Raw genomic sequence first — 17602 nt, forward strand, 5'->3', positions numbered from 1 at the left:
GTTATTATCCAGCCGGATAGAGAGGAAATCTTTTTTTCTCGCTGTGTTCTTTGTTCCCTCGAATTAAACCGACGGTCTAAATAGGCTACATTTGTGCGTCCCCAACACAAGACCAGTTCTTTCTAAGTTAGCTCTTTTCATGGAAAAACATGTTTCCAAGGAGTCAGAGACATCTTCCTGAAGAGTGGTTGAGGTTGACGGTATAGCATAGTTGAGGTTGACGGTGCCGTTGTAAAGATGCTGCAACTCCGCACGCAAGTTAATCGAATGCAAGAGCAGGTGTTTGAACAGGTTGGATGTATTGCCATTCTTGCATGATAGCCTATTAGTTTATCGCAGATAGGCTATTGCAGCGCGCTCCTTCCTTATCTACTTTCCTGAAATATAGCCACGCTTTCGACGGCATGTTTTTGTTTCTCAATAGTACAATCAGCTGGTTGAATATCAGCTGTCTTATCAATCGTTTAAATGAGGTGCGAAACGGGAAGAGGAGGAGCGTGGTCAGTTTGTGACACTTGTGGCCGCGTGCTTAAACACACATTTGATGGCTCTGACAGTCAGACTTCAGGAACCGAAACGTGGAACCGACAGACAAGGCACGTTTCGATTCCAAGTAGAACCTTAGCTTTTAATTCGGTTCCATCAAAGAATTGAATTTCGGTACCCAGTCCTAGGCCCACCCCCCACCCCCCCCCCCCCCACACACACACACACACACACACACACACACACCCTGTAGTCAGGTTGCCATTCATGTGTAACATGAGTGTGTGTGTGTGTGTGTGTGTGTGTGTGTGTGTGTGTGTGTGTGTGTGTGTGTGTGTGTGTGTGTGTGTGTGTGTGTGTGTGTGTGTGTGTGTGTGTGTGTGTGTGTGCAGGTGTGTAACAACACGAGTGACAGGAAGCACGCGGACGCGGTGCTGGAGCGTTACGTCACAGAGACCGTCATGAGCATCGTCACCACCTTCTTCAGCTCGCCCTTCTCCGACCAGAGCACCAGCCTACAGGTAACACACACACACACACACACACACACACAGATATCGTAAACACTCTCTTGAGCTCACCCTTCTCCGACGAGAGCACCAGCCTGCGGGTACACACACACACGCACACGCGCACACACACACACACACACACACACAGAGCACCAGCCTGCAGGTACCACGCACGCACGCACGCATGCACACACACACGCACACACACGCATACACACACACTCACACAGAGCACCAGCCTGCAGGTAACACGCAGACACACACACACACACACACACACACACACACACACACACACACACACACACACACACACACACACACACACATACACCTAGTCCCCACACAGCAAACTGACAGGCGTTTTTCGCAGAGCGGGTCACCAATACTTCCAGTAGATCAGGGGTGCCCAACCAGTCGATTGCGGGCTACCAGTCGATCTCGAGTGGAGTGGCAGACGGGGAAAATACTGGCTGTGTCTCAAATCACACACTTGTGTACTTCGGGCACTGTTTTTCAGTGCTTAGGGTGCTCACGCTGAAAATTTCAGTTGAGCCAGTGCACTGAAAGTGCCAGGATGATCCCCTAACAATGACGGAAAAATGCAGTGCTTGACTGATGGACACTGCACGCACTAAACGGCGGCTATGTTGACAATGACACAGAGGAAATGTGGCATTCAGTTCAGTAGAAGAGTTTGGTCAACAGTCTCCTAATTCTGTAAGTGATGTTGATGGGACACCAACCTTTTCATGCCAACCTAAGTATTGTATGCGTGATTGTTGTCCTTTGGGGTGAAGGAAATGGATGTACAAGCACTAGACGCTGTGCATTGTAAACAGTAGCCAACTGATATTTTGGCGAGCTAATGCCATGCTCAGCCATCACTTCCAGCGAGAGCACAGTGCATAGTGCTCAAACTTTTCCACGACACTATGCACTAAAGACCTCAGTGCACTGTGTGCACTGTGCACTGACTGTCAGTGCACTGACACAAGTGTGTGATTTGAGACATAACCACTGTCTTTCAAAAATAGGCTATGTAGCAAGCTGCTGGTACTGTATTGGTTAGATAATTAGTCCCAGGGTAACACAGAATGAGGGGAAAGCATTAGGAAGTGACCGTGAGGGTATTGAAGTTGGTTCATGTGTGCAAACATGTAACATCGGGTGAGTAACAGAACATGTGAGCAACGATGCGTTATGACGCGGCGAGATGCGAGGAACTTCGTCCAAATCGCTAAACGCATGCATCATCGCTAACTGCGTTTACATCGCGTGCCGCATGTAAGGAAAATGTTAGTAGTTGACATGTATGGAATTCAATTCAATTTGTGCTGTTTCTTGCTCCAGTTGTGGAAAAAACGATTGGCCAAACTCACAATAGAAAGCCTTTGCTGTGCTACTGTCCCAGAGAGCTGAAAAAACCTTCATAGAAGAAGTCACTCTTAACATATGAACAACTAATCCAATGAGCGCTCTCTCTCTCTCTCTCTCTCTCTCTCTCTCTCTCTCTCTCTCTCTCTCTCTCTCTCTCTCTCTATCTCTCTCTCTCTCTCTCAGAGTGAAAAACTACTATTTACTCATAACAAATGGTGAATTTCTGAGCCCTTTTTAATTTGTACCACTGAAGGCATTTGATGATGCTTCATCATATTTTAGAAATAGGGCCTATGTACCTACATAAGCCTTTTATATACCCAATGTTGATCATTTTGAAATTGTTTCAGTTGTGTAGGACTGAAATTATGTCTGCATACTATCAGTGCTGCATTGCTTTCTAAACATAGGCTATTCAACACACTTTAAAAACACACTGAAAAAATACGGTCATTGTAGCCTTCTAAAAAACATTTTGCTCATAATAATCGTGATTAATAAATGCTGATCTTAAATTTTCATACTGAGATCCTTAAATTTGACTTGGTAGATCGCGGCAGACCACCAACTTCAAAAGTAGATCTCGGTTAAAAAAAGGTTGGGCATCTCTGCAGTAGATACTTCACCAGGGCTAGCAAGGCTTCTCACCCGCCTTTCAAACCTCTCGGCCCGGCCAGTCTCTCGCGGCAGACAGCCTGCAGACCCGGCGAGATGGCAAACAGCGAACAATCGTTTGCACACATTACCCACTTAATATCACAACACAGTGTCTACATGGCTTAACTGCGTTTGCATTTTGGTCCTAGATAACATATTAAGCCCCGTTATATCGTTATAGAAGTACAAGAAGTAGTCTAATATACTCTAAGCTTATGACTGCCTGGTTCTGGTAAAATGCTAACGTTAGTTTACCCGGCTAGCTTAAAACATTGAGTGATCAAATGACAATGTGGCATAACCTATTTGTGTCAAATAAGTTTGTGGTGCATTTTAACATCAATCCGTGGTAGTGATGACATTTATAAGCATTTAAGCTCTTTAAATGAAGCAAAAACTTTGATGTTGGAAGTCACAGAAATCAACGCCATGTTTTTCTGAAAATTGTGTAACTCCCGCCCTTGCTACTCATACGCCCATCTGATTGGTTATTGAACCATTTAATTTGCATGATATTGAGAACTCGCCAGTATTGAATCTTGTCCCGCGGCAGGATCACTCCGCCTCCGCATCGTCAAGCAAGCTATCGCCCCTATTCAAAGTCGATGAGAGCAGAGCCGAATTTAGCTGTGTGGGAACGGGCCGACACACACACATAAATACACACACACACACACACACACACACACACACACACACACACACACACACACACACACACACACACACACACACACTCTCTCTCACACACACACTTACACACACACACACACACACACACACACACACACACACACACACACACACACACACAGACACACACAAGTCAGGGCTATGTCCACAGGAAGAATAATTGAAACATTACCACGCTCAAGTGTGACAGATAGAGGAAGACGCCAACACCTGCTTATGCAAATGTGTCAGAAGCAAGTGGGAACAGAAATAACACCTTTGCACACACACACACACACACACACACACACACACACACACACACACACACACACACACACACACACACACACACACACACACACACACACACACACACACACACACACACACACACACACACACACACACACACAGATGCACAAAAGGTCACCAGAAGGACAGAAGCAAAAACATTTTTTTTCGAGAATACAAATGTCCACACTTCAGTGCACCTGTCGCCATTTTGGGTTTCTACAACTTAGTTTTGTCTTCTTATTGTCATGGAAGCAGCCTTGGCTCACCTCGTGATTTCTGACACATATCTGCTACCCTAAGTGGTATACACGATAGATGTTTTACCGTCATGAAAAAGCAATGAAACGTTTTGTGCTCAAAAAGTCCTAAAAAGAAAAATGTAGCCTTTGAAGGTTGAAAAAGTCGTCTCAAAAAGAATGGTAGATTAAAAAAATGAAAAACAATTCTGTGACGAGACTTTTTTATGGCACTTCATCATGGCAGTATAATGAAAGTTTAAGCACAGCACAGTATGTATGTGAGTAATGCATGACGAAACCATCCAAGGGTATGTCTGAACTAACCAAAGACCTCCTCAAAAAACCCCTAGGCCATGTGCCAGTTCAGAGAATAGGTCTGCTGCACACTACAGTATTATCTCACTCTCTCTGGGAATTTTAGATGTGAACGTTAAACTGCATGACACTACATTAACACTATGGATCATATTTAGGATTTAGATGACAAAGTGCACTGAAAATACATGTAAAAAAGCTTCTTGTGAAGTCATGTATAGGATACTCAACAATGCCATTGAAGGAGTTCTGTTCATCACACACACACACACACACGCACACGCACGCGCACACACACACACAGACACAGACACAGACACAGACACAGACACACACAGACACACAGACAAACAGACACAGACACACGCACACATTCACGTGTTATATTGTGACACCACGGTGCCTGGCAATTCTCCGCATTCATCCCCCTCTCCATCCCTCCTCACGAGGTTTAACCAGATGTACGTCTGCCCTCCTGACTGCACCCATGGCTGACGGTGGTGCCCTGGGAGTCATGTCCAGCAATGCCCTCATGCCTGCTGGGAATAAGGAGATATACATGTCATCACAGTGTCTCCCAGCCCTCTCCTTGCCCCCCTCCTCCCACTTCCTCCTCCTCCTCCTCTTCATCCACCTCCACCTCCCCCCCTCCTCTTCCTCCTCCTCCTTCTCCTCCCCCTCCCCTTCCTCACCTCCTCCTCCTCCTCCTCCCACTCCTCCTCCTTCTCCTCCTCCTCTTCCTTCTCCTCCTCCTCTTCCTTCTCCTCCTTCTCCTCCTCCTCTTCCTTCTCCTCCTCCTCTCCCTCCTCCTCCTCCTCCTCTTCCTCCTCCTCCTCCTCCTCTTCCTTCTCCTCCTCCTCTTCCTCCTCCTTCTCCTCTTCCCCCTCCTCCTCCTCCTCTTCTTCTTCATCCTCCTCCTCCTCCTCCTCCTCTTCATCTTCCTCCTCCTCTTCCTCTTCCTCCTCATCTTCCTCCTCCTCCTCCTCATCTTCCTCTTCCTCCTCCTCCTCCTCCTCCTCCTTCTCCTCTTCCTCCTCCTCCTCCTCTTCCCCCTCCTCCTCCTCCTCTTCTTCATCCTCCTCCTCCTCCTCCTCCTCCTCCTCCTCCTGTGTTTCTGCAATGAGCTCCTGGAAGTCAGGCTGTGTCTGTGTTCTTAGATCACCAACGTTGAGCTGGTATTCTTGGAAGACGGCTCACTTCCTCATCCCTCGGACTCGTTGAGCAATCACACTCACAGAGACATGCACACGCAGGCATGCAGGCGCGCACGCACGCACACACACACACACACACACACACACACACACACACACACACACACACACACACACACACACACACACACACACACACACACACACACACACACACACACACACACACACACACACACACAAACACACATTTTACTTCTTTACTTGTGCCCACACATACTGTATACAGGAAGGTATAAGCATTCAACCATGTATTCACACACACACACACACACACACACACACACACACACACACACACACACACACACACACACACACACACACACACACACACACACACACACACACACACACACACACACACACACACACACACACACCCCCACACCCCCCCACACACACACGTCCGCACATAATCATCAGACCCATTCCCAGACGTGGCCCACGCTGTATTGCTGATGGCATTTCAGATTAGTTCCCTCCTGGTGTGGAGTCAGCATATCTACCTACATGCGTACGCCCTGTAGTCCAGACACTGGAGTCATACTGAAACTAACAGACACAGCTTAATGTAGGCGCACTTGCCAAATGATACGAACACTCCCTTCCCCCCCACACTCCTCTTCATGGATTCCCGGTTACAATTCCCTGAGGTAAAACAAGCGAAAGAAAATCCCCTATCCCAGATGATCGTCATGTCTGTTTTTTTCCACCATTCATCCCAATCTCATTCATCTTTTTTTGTCTTTCTCTCTCTCTCGCTCTGTCTGTCTCTGTCTCTCTCATTCTTTTTTTCCATCTTCTGTCTGATTCTACCCTCTCTCTCTTTTTTTCTCTCGAGACAGGCCCTCATGTTGAGTAAGATATCAGAGGTATTTGCTTGTTATACAGTACAGCACTGGGTGTTTTGTGGTGGTGATGTAGCCGTGTACTAGTGGTGCAGTGCAGCTGTCTTGTCTAGTAGTAAGTCTGGCCAGGGTAGTCTGGCATAGACCGGGGAGGGGGTGGGTAGTTGGCCTTCATTCTAGCTAATTTCAACATGCAGGTTTATTGCGCACTCAACCCTTGGCCTGTCAGTGCCCAAACACAATACCGTACCATAATAACTTCCAAATATCGCACATCATCCACAACTTTTACAATGATATTTGGTGAATGTTCAGACGTCTCAAGCAATATGTAAACAAAGTAAACCATTTGGCCCGATCAGCTGGCCAGGATCTCGGAAAGGGCTGAACTACAACAACAACAACAACAACAATAAAAGACTCGTCTTTGGGCAATGGCAAGTCAAGAGTAGAGACAGCAATACAACTGCATGTGAAAGTCTAAAAGGCCTTTGCCAGAATTCTCCTGTCTTGTTTTCACCCTGCTGGCCTACTAAACTTGACCTGCTGGAGTAAATAACTACTTACATGTGTTTGCACAGGAAGTAAATATTAAAACATCACCCTCACCCCACCCCCCTTTTCCTTAGTGTTGGTGTGTGTGTGTGTGAGTGTGAGTGTGAGTGTGAGTGTGAGTGTGAGTGTGAGTGTGAGTGTGAGTGTGAGTGTGTGTGTGTGTGTGTGTGTGTGTGTGTGTGTGTGTGTGTGTGTGCTTGTGTGTGCTTGTGTGTGCCTGTGTGTGCCTGTGTGTGTGTGCGTGTGTGTGTGTGTGTCTGTGTGTGTCTGTGTGTGTCTGTGTGTGGGTGTGTAGTGTCACTGAGTCACTGTGTCTGTGTGTGTGTGTGTATGTGTCTGTGTTTGTGTTGGTGCATAGTGTCACTGAGGTCTCCACTGGGTTGGGAACAATAAGGTTTCTGTGGGACAGCACAGTGTAATATGAGCCACTGCGGGGAATGTAGAATGTGCCAGTCTGGATCTCAAGAGTGTTTTGTACATGTGTGTGCTATTGGCTATGGAGTCATGAGGACTGAGCATGCACACACATACTTCCTCATACCTCCTCAAACCATGCCACATAGGCCTTGAAGTCAACTACCTAGAGCAGTGTTTCCCAACCAGGGGTACGTGTACCACTAGGGGTACGCGAGCACACCTCAGGGGGTACTTGGAAAAATGTAATAATAAGAAATATGTGGAGTGTAGTCACATTGGGATAGAGGAACAGATATAGTGTATGATTGAGAGGGGTAATCGTCATATGACAAAATAGCTTAGGGGGTACGCAGGACAAAAAAGGTTGAGAAACACTGACCTAGAGCACAGGTGTCACAAGCTTCTTCATTTACACACAAGCTCAGTTTGGTATTTTGATATCCTTTTTGTTCCTCAGTGTTAAGGTTGGAGTTCAGGTAGGCACAGGAACCTCTCGCGAAGACAAAGTTAGGTCGGCTTTATTGCCACAGTCGTGTGCAGGGTCATAAAGAGGAATTGAAAGTGCAGTGCTCCCTTAAAATCGCAGCGAACAATTTTGAAGTTAATTCATGTAATTCGCCCTTTTAATTTTCAGTGTCAATTTTATTCACTCAGACAGTCACAGAAGAGACCATATATGCCAATACCCACAGACCATGTTCAGTTAATAGTATATTACATTTCGCAGCTTACAAAAAATCATGTGTAAACACATGGAAACCTATATAGTTAAGTAATTCTGCTACACACTGCACTGGCAACAGCATGTTATAACTTGAAATCACACGTTTACTTACTGCCTCAGAATTCCAAGTGAATTTCAGTCTTTATCGTAAGTTCGGTGGAGTTGCGTGTGTTGTTTGAACACTACAATTCAAAGCTTCACAAAGCTTACAATAAGGATTTAAATTAACTTGTAATTCTTAGACAGCTGGTAAACTTGTGATATTTTTTACAGTGTACACCCCTCACTCTTTCTCTCCCTCCTCCACAGACGCGTCAGCCGGTGTTTGTGCAGCTGCTGCAGGGTGTGTTCAGGGTGTACCACTGCAACTGGCTCATGCCGACCCAGAAGGCCTCAGTCGAGAGCTGCATCAAGGTGCTGTCGGACGTAGGTGAGGTGGACCGCCTGACACGCACACACACGCACACACGCACACACGCACACACGCACACACGCACACACACACACACACACACACACACACACACACACACACACTACCCAGGAGGCCTCAGTGGAGAGCTGCATCAAGGTGCTGTCGGACGTAGGTGAGGTGGACCGCCTGACACGCACGCACGCACGCGCGCACACACACACACACACACACACACACACTACCCAGGAGGCCTCAGTGGAGAGCCGTAGGTGAGGTGAACCACCCGACATGACGCGCGTGTGTGTGTGTGTGAGTGTCTGTGTGCATGTGAGAGCGGTCAGTGCACAAGTTTCTTAGCAAGAAAGGTAGCCTAGATAAGGCCAATCAAGTGTATACACACACATGCATGCACGGACATGCATACACACACACACACACAGACACACACACTCTCTCTCTCTCTCTCTCTCTCTCTCTCTCTCTCTCTCTCTCTCTCTCTCTCTCTCTCTCTCTCTCTCTCTCTCTCTCTCTCTCTAATCACTTCCGCACTCACCCACACACGTTCATCACTGAATGTTTGGTATTTGGTTTGCAGCCAAGAGCAGAGCCATCGCCATCCCAGTGGATCTGGATAGCCAGGTCAACAACCTGTTTGTCAAGTCCAATAACGTGGTGCAGAAGACCCTCCTCAACTGGCGCCTGTCGGCACGCAACGCCACCCGCCGCGACTCCACGCAGACCACCTCCCGGGACTACCGCAACATCATCGAGAGGTTACAGGTACGTTGGGGGGACGTTCTGGCTACATGCTTAGAACACATCTAGGGTTGTGAGTGTGTGCGTCTGCGTGTGATGGTGTGTATGTAAGGCAGATAGACACACGCAGACCACCCCACCTGGAACATCATCGAGAGGTTACAGGTACGCTTGTTGGACATTTTTGGGGGGAAGGGGGGCTTGAAAGGAGTACAGCTTGAAAGGAGACAAGACAGTCATGGAGGATAGAGAGATAGAGGAGGATCAGGAAACGAAATTGGATCCGGGTCTCTGGCATAACAGTCAGCGTCCCAACACATTTTAGGTAATGCTGGGTCGTGTCTTCATGTCCGTGTTCTTGTGTGTGCGTGTGCGTGTGCCTGTGCCTGTGCCTGTGCCTGTGCCTGTGCCTGTGCGTGTGCGTTCGTGTGTTGTGTGTGTGTGAGAGAATGTATGTGTGACATTGCAAACTTCATGTCAATCATTGGGGAGTCACAGTCATGTGACGCCTTCACGTCACCAGTATCTTTTAAAATAAACTGTGACAGTGTATTTCTAGTCCTTATATCTCCCCCCAACTTTATTTATAGGAGAGTAAAAAGGTCTCTGTGTGTCTGTCTTACATTTAACACCTTGTTTACCATGGGCACCCGGGTTTGAGTACAGCCTGGGTCATATTCCAACCACTAACCCATCTCTCTCTCCCATTTGTTTCCTGTACCATAAGTTCACCAGACGATTCAGTCTCGAACTTGATGACCCACTATTTTCACCCTACTTCCCAAACTACTACCTAAGTAGATGTCCCAGTAGTTTGATCACTTCAATTTGCTCCACATAAGAACATCTATTAAATGACACCATGACTTGAGTTTGACATGACATTGCATGGAAGTGTAATTGGCATTGACTCTTCGGGATCTTCAGTCAGTGTGTAACGTGAAAGCTCCTGCTGTATCCTCACCGTACTGTAGGCATGTGTGGAGACTGTAATTCATCTGAAAATTGTATTATGGAAACTAGGACGCACGTGGGCCCTTCAAGGCAAGACCTCCCCTCTCTCCTCACCTTTCACCTCCCCTCTCACCTCCCCTCTCACCTCCCCTCTCACCTCCCCTCTCACCTCCCCTCTCTCCTCACCTCTCACCTCCCCTCTCACCTCCCCTCTCACCTCCCCTCTCCTCACTCTCTCGCCCTCCACATCTCACCTCCCCGATCACCTTCCCATCTCATCTCCCCTCTCATCTCACCCTCTCTCCTCCCCTCACCTCCCCTCTCTCCTCACTCTCTCACCTCATCTCTCACCTTCCCTCTCTCCTCTTATCTCTCCTCCCCTCTCTCCTCTCCTCTCTCCTCCCCTCTCTCCTCCTCTCTCTCCTCCCCTCTCTCCTCCTCTCTCACCTCCCCTCTCTCCTCTCCTTTCTCCTCCCCTCTCTCCTCCTCTCTCACCTCCCCTCTCTCCTCTCCTTTCTCCTCCCCTCTCTCCTCCCCTGTCACCTCCCCTCTCTCTTCCCCTCTCTCCTCCCCTCTCTCCTCTCCTCTCTCCTCCCCTCTCACCTCCCCTCTCTCCTCTCCTCACCTCACATCTCACTTCCTCACCTCACCTCTCCTCCCCTCTCTCCTCCCCTCTCTCCTCCCCTCTCACCTCCCCTCTCTCCTCCCCTCTCTCCTCCCCTCTCTCCTCTCCTCACCTCACATCTCGTCACCTCCCCTCTCTCCTCTCCTCTCACCTCCCCTGTCACTTCCCCCGTCACCTCCCCTCTCTCCTCCCCTCTCTCACCTCCCCTCTCTCCTCTCCTTTCTCCTCCCCTCTCTCCTCCTCTCTCACCTCCCCTCTCTCCTCTCCTCTCACCTCCCCTGTCACTTCCCCCGTCACCTCCCCTCTCTCCTCCCCTCTCTCCTCACCTCACCTTACCTCATCTCCAGGAGGCCTGAAGCCAAGGGGTTGTATGAGGAGGTCAGCAGATAGCCTCTGAGACACCTCCTGTGAGAGCCAGGAAGTGTTAGCCCAAGATAAACTGCTGACCTCCTACGAGAGTCAAACCCCCCCCATCCTTTGTCTCCTTCTCTTAAACATCTTCACCCAGATGCTAAACATACTTCTTGGTCTCCCTTTCTTCTCCTCCCTTTCTTCTCCTCCCTTTCTTCTGCTTTTTCTTCTCCTTTTTCTTCTCCTTCTTCTTCTTCTTCTTCTTCTTCTTCTTCTTCTTCTTCTTCTTCTTCTTCATTTTCTTCTTCTTCTTCTTCTTCTTCTTCTTCTTCTTCTTCTTCTTCTTCTTCTTCTTCTTCTTCTTCTTCTTCTTCTTCTTCTTCTTCTTCTTCTTCTTCTTCTTCTTCTTCTTCTTCTTCTTCTTCTTCTTCTTCTTCTTCTTCTTCTTCCTTTTGCATTGTCATCCAGACGTCAAAACAATTAAAGACGTTGTTTCCTGGACACGCGTATTGCCTCGAAGTTCTCTGGAAAGCTGTCTGGCAGACAGAACCAAAAATAAAAATAACTGAGGGGAAATGAGGGGGAGTGAGGCGGGCATACAGGGAGGGAGGGGAGAGAGAGAGAGAGAGAGAGAGGGGGGGGGGGGGGGGGGGAGTGGAGAGGAGAGAGAGAGGAGAGAGAGAGAGAGAGGAGAGAGACAGGAGAGAGAGAGAGAGAGAGAGAGAGAGAGAGAGAGAGAGAGAGAGAGAGAGAGAGAGAGAGAGAGAGAGAGAGAGAGAGAGAGAGAAGAGACTGAGTAAGAGAGAGGTATTTGAAGAGGGGGTGGGTGACTCGATGCAGGAGACGACTGTGTGTGCGGGAGTGTGAGTGTGTCAGACATTAACCTCCCCATTCACTCGTGTGTGTGTGTGTGTGTGTGTGTGTGTGTGTGTGTGTGTGTGTGTGTGTGTGTGTGTGTGTGTGTGTGTGTGTGTGTGTGTGTGTGTGTGTGTGTGTGTGTGTGAAGCCTGGCCTGAAGTGTTTGGGGAAGCAGAGCCTGGAGGGGGTCGGGGGGCACACACACTGTGGAGGTTGTATTTGGGTCATGTGTCCGTCACATGTCAGCTTTGTTTGGTTGTGTGTGTGTGTGTGTGTGTGTGTGTGTGTGTGTGTGTGTGTGTGTGTGTGTGTGTGTGTGTGTGTGTGTGTGTGTGTGTGTGTGTGTGTGTGTGTGTGTGTGTGTGTGTGTGTGTGTATGCGTGTGTGTGTATGCGTGTGTGTTTTGTGTAGGTGTATGTTTTTATTACTATGGTGTCTGTGTGTATGTGTCCGTGTGTGCGTTGGGGGGGAGGGGAGTGTTTCGTGGCTAACCGCAAACCCCCACGCACCTTTCTGCCGAAGCATGTCAGTGGGTGGATTGTTTTTGTGTGCGTGTGTGTTTGTGTGCGTGTGCGCACGTGTACTCGGGCGTGTGTGTGTGTGCGCACACTTAAGTGTGTGTGTGTGTGTGTGTGTGTGTGTGTGTGTGTGTGTGTGTGTGTGTGTGTGTGTGTGTGTGTGTGTGTGTGTGTGTGTGTGTGTGTGTGTGCACGTGGTGCGCACACTGAAGTGTATGTGTGTGGGTGTGTGTGAGTCAGGGTTATGAAGTTCATTCTGGTTCAAGGCTTTACTTCTTCCACAGTAACTTGGGGAGCCCACTGCAGACTCACCCTCAGAGGGCTTTGAGTGCACTCTGCCTGGGATAGAGACCTCCACACAACCAGCCAGACATGGAGCTATACACACACACACACACACACACACACACACACACACACACACACACACACACACACACACACACACACACACACACACACACACACACACACACACACACATTCACACACACACACATTCACACACACACACACATTCACACACACACACAATCAAACACATTCACACATAATCAAACACACACACACACACACACACACACACACACACACACACACACACACACACACACACACACACACACACACACACACACACACACATTCACACACATTCACACATAATCAAACACACACACACACACACACATGCACACACATTCACACATAATCAAACACACACACTGAAGGGGTGGCTACACCGGAATGTTTTTCTATGCCAGTGACAATGTTCCCCTGGCCTAACCATATGAAACCCACCAGAAACGTGGCCCAAAACGAGTTTTTTGAATAATGGGTTCCAGAGTGCGAAAATCGAGTAACGCAGGCGTTTGCGTTGCCATTGTTCCAGGCGAAACGGATTTGTTTACATCTGCGTCAAAGCCACATGGCCAAAAACAGTGAGGTATCCTCACAGTGACCACTAGCTTTGCGCACAACATTAATTCCATGCACAATGGCATCATCAGACAACTGTTTGTGTGGACTGTGGAGACTTTCATTTCTACCATGGTCAATATTTTACGTTTCAAACTGCCCAGTGTGGGTCACTCGTGTTCAAAATCACCAGTCCATATTTTAATGGGGCCGTGTAGGTTAGGTTTTCTGACCAAAAAACCCTGACAAACATGAAGCAAAGCTTCATATTATCTTTTAACTGCGCACCCAAACAGTTATCAGCAATGCATATTATTTATATGTCTTAAGAGACTACTGTAGTTGAAACAGGCGTCATGGGCAGAAAGAGGAGGAGAAGCGGTGAGCGCGCAGCAGCCTCCAGAGGAGGGAGAAAAACCTGCCCGGTATTGGTATTCAACACCTTAGTTTAAACTTCTCAAATTAAAAAAAGCAGCATTAAGTGTAGAACACAATCAACAGATGCCTAAATGGCAATGATTCCAGGGATTAAAGTTTTCCGTCGCTATGACGGATTTCCGTCAACTGGATTTTCGTTTGGACGGATTTCCGTCCTTATAATTCATGTCAATTAATTTACAATTTTTACTTTCCAACTGAACTCAAAACGCAGCACTCCTGGTCATGAGAAGGGGACGAGAGGTGTGTTTGGTGTACGGATTTAGTTATACACTCCACCACCGGTGGTGTCATACAACAGATTCACTCAGTAGTTTTGCGTCATCCCCTGTTCTTCCGTGTTCAAAAAAAAAAAGTACACGAACGGTCAACAATTCGGTTGTGGCGCAGTGCGAGAGATTAAAAAAACAAATAGCCAACATTGTTGCTGGTGGCAGAAAAGAAAATAAGTGTAATACTATGTCTTTAAAGTGCAATGACAATCATTAAACGAGTTGGACTGATATTCCAATATGGGCTAATAATGCATATGCATGGAATGCATAGCTGGAAGAAGGTAGGACACATGTTTCCATTATCATTGCACCTGCCGTGGCAGATAGTTAGAAAAAAGAATTGTTTACTTCGACTGCGCATGATGTCCTTTTCATGAAAGGTTCTCCTTTTAAGCATTGTGGCTTTTACTAACATTATTCATAGCCCCAATGGGATGGCTATCATTGGCAGCTAGCTAGGATATACCATGCGTAATACCATGCGTTTCATCCTCAAAGTTTAGCGCGTTTGACTGGCTACGTGTAGAACTAGCTCTAGTTGTCTTTCTGACAACGGACAATTTACAGTCTTATCTGTAATCATAGCATAGTAACTTTGTTGTTGCCGATATATATTTAAGAAATAAGTTAAAATGGGTTGCATTTTACAGGGGTCACGGAGGCTATCCCTGGCAGAGCCAATATTTTATGCCACGTCTTGTTCTGGGAAGCAGTGTTCTGATGGGTCAATAAATGCCGTTTTGGTGTTTGTTTCACTTTCAAGGCTTGTTGTAGGCTAGGCTACTGTGTGATGCTATTTTTGCTAACAGGAATAGTGTGCAGCAACAGTTGTGTGTGTGCTTGTTTTTGAGTGGCTCAACCTCTGTGCCCATCTTCTCGGACGCTTCGTTTGAGTTCAGTTATCTGCGCACTCAGGACTGATTGGTGGGTGATTTGTCTTGATTCGAGAAAGTTGCGCGACAAGCTTGGGAAACTGTTACTTTTGTTAAACGATAGACGTATGGCTGTGACTGTGTCGTGTCTGCTTGCGTCGTGTCAGCTTTTAGGAGAGAACACGAGTGCGTGTAGGAATCGGGGACGTGTTTTAAATCAATGGTAAGCGTGTGCCTGGCACCGCACATCGAGAAGCAAAAAAAAGTACCGGTAGCCATAGGTTTTCAAAACGGTACAACACAAGAGGTAGACTACCGCACCCTGTTTGTAAACGCCAACAAGTTATTTGTAACAGGATGAATAGTGAAAAACATACAAATAACCAGCAACTAGTTTTCTCCCTCTGCTAAGTGCATTGTTTTTTTAATGTCAGAAATACAACTGCAAGCAATGCGCACCAGTGCTTTCACCAGAACAGTGTTTGCCCATTCTGATGTGAAAGACAAAATATAGCCTACTAGGCCTTCTACTAAGCTTACTACAAAAAAAAAAACATAATGGGATCACAGTATCAAGCATTGCAATTCCAAGTCAATAATTCTGTGATATCAGCTAGACCACTTTGAAGCAACACTCATTGTGAATCCATTCTGCATAATGTTGTGAACAATTAATAAACAATGGGTAGAAATAAGTGGAAATAACCAAAACATGCCCCAAATTGCAGTTCAGTGTTTGCAGTCTGATATAGTATCCATTATCCCTCCATTCTCGGCCAGTTCTAGTCAATCTGGTGGCCTAGGCCTGCCCCCTTTCCCTCTTTCCTTTTTTGTTTTTAGAAATTGGCATCTGTAAACATAGCATTGTAGGCCTACATCTGATTGAGCACATCTGATCTAGTACCTACAGGTACATTCATACTGAGTGTGTATATAGGCCTACTGAGTGTATAATGAATATTCATTGTTAATGTGAAGTGTAAAGTTTTATGTTGGTTGAAGTTCAGATTTTTTGGCACTTTTTGGTATTACTGGCGCCCTCAAGATATAGGCCTATTCTGCTCTAGGCGACTGCCCTGTTTGCCTATGCCTAGTGCTGCATTCCTTGCATAAAACCAGTGAATGTTTTGTTATGAGGGCAGAGCCTGGCTACATTGGTTTTCGTTGGGTTACGGAGTGATTCTCGATCGGGTGCCTAACCGGTAAAAAAGTTCAGTCAGATGACTTTTTTTTGCTTTAATCCCTGTGATTCGCTACTCTAGTCACTCCACAAGCTACACAAGGTGCCACATGTGCAAAGCTGGTAGCCTATTTTTCCACGTAGCACTCACTTCAGCATAATGAAAAATAACAACTATGCGATGCTGGTTTTGAAAATAAGTCGGCTAGCAGCAAATGCTAGTACACATGTTGGGATAAGAAATTCCTTTAGTAACTTGACATGCTCCTCCTGCATACAAAACATCATACTTAACTAATGAAAGGAGTGAAGACATCAGACTTACAACTTCGTGAGGGCCAACCAGTTATGTAGACTGTAAACTCCCTGGTGATTGTTCTAATGTCTTCCAAAATATTCCAGAAGTTGCAGCATGCATGCTTATTCTTGTAAGAGCAACTTTGTCACGAAGCATGGTGCTAAGCAGCATGTTTCAGCACAGTCTGTTGTTTTATCTAACTTGTCTCTGTGGCATCTAGTAATGTTCAATTATGCAGCTTGCACATTTTTTTTGTTAAACTATCCGTCGTTTAAAATGGACATAACTTAGGAATGGGAGAGGCTAGAAATGTATCGTTTTTAGTAATAAAAAGCTAAGATCTTCAGCTTTTAAACAAGCCATGGCATGCGTCTGTAGCCTGGTTCACACCAGACGATGTATGTGTAGCTTCGGCGCCCCCTAGCGGAGCAGAGCTTCACACACTACCGTCTGGTACACAGCCATAGAGCACGCTCCGTCTCCAACCAGAAAATAGACGGAGCATTTATTTCTTAAATATAAACGGTAACTCACATTGAGGAGTCACAAGACAGATTAGAGACTATATTGACTCTTTAAAGATTAACAAGAAGGTTTTTGAAGGAATTTGTTGGTGAGGAGGCCGTGCAGAAGCAATAAATTCTCTGCCTATTTTCTGGTTGGAGACGGAGCGTGCTCTATGGCTGTGTACCAGACGGTAGTGTGTGTAGCTCTGCTCCGCCAGGGGGCGCCAAAGCTACACACACACCGTCTGGTGTGAACCAGGCTAATGCGTCTGTAGATCTAAAACAAAATTTGCTGGGTCTGTTCAAAAAAATTTGAAAC

The 17602-nt window shown here is 46.8% G+C and overlaps 1 protein-coding gene across 2 annotated transcripts in view; it reads left to right on the forward strand.

Annotated features, from left to right (window-relative positions):
* itpr1b (inositol 1,4,5-trisphosphate receptor, type 1b) overlaps positions 1 to 17602 on the forward strand; it is a 275465-nt gene that overhangs the window by 107243 nt on the left and 150620 nt on the right. For both annotated transcript variants that reach the window (XM_063215285.1, XM_063215286.1), the window contains exons 34-36: positions 879 to 1007; positions 8629 to 8749; positions 9330 to 9514. In XM_063215285.1, the coding sequence (XP_063071355.1) occupies positions 879 to 1007; positions 8629 to 8749; positions 9330 to 9514 (435 nt within the window). The remainder of the gene's footprint in view (positions 1 to 878; positions 1008 to 8628; positions 8750 to 9329; positions 9515 to 17602) is intronic.

Source organism: Engraulis encrasicolus, chromosome 14 (genome assembly GCF_034702125.1).
Source record: "Engraulis encrasicolus isolate BLACKSEA-1 chromosome 14, IST_EnEncr_1.0, whole genome shotgun sequence".
In the NCBI taxonomy this organism is placed as follows: Eukaryota; Metazoa; Chordata; class Actinopteri; order Clupeiformes; family Engraulidae; genus Engraulis; species Engraulis encrasicolus.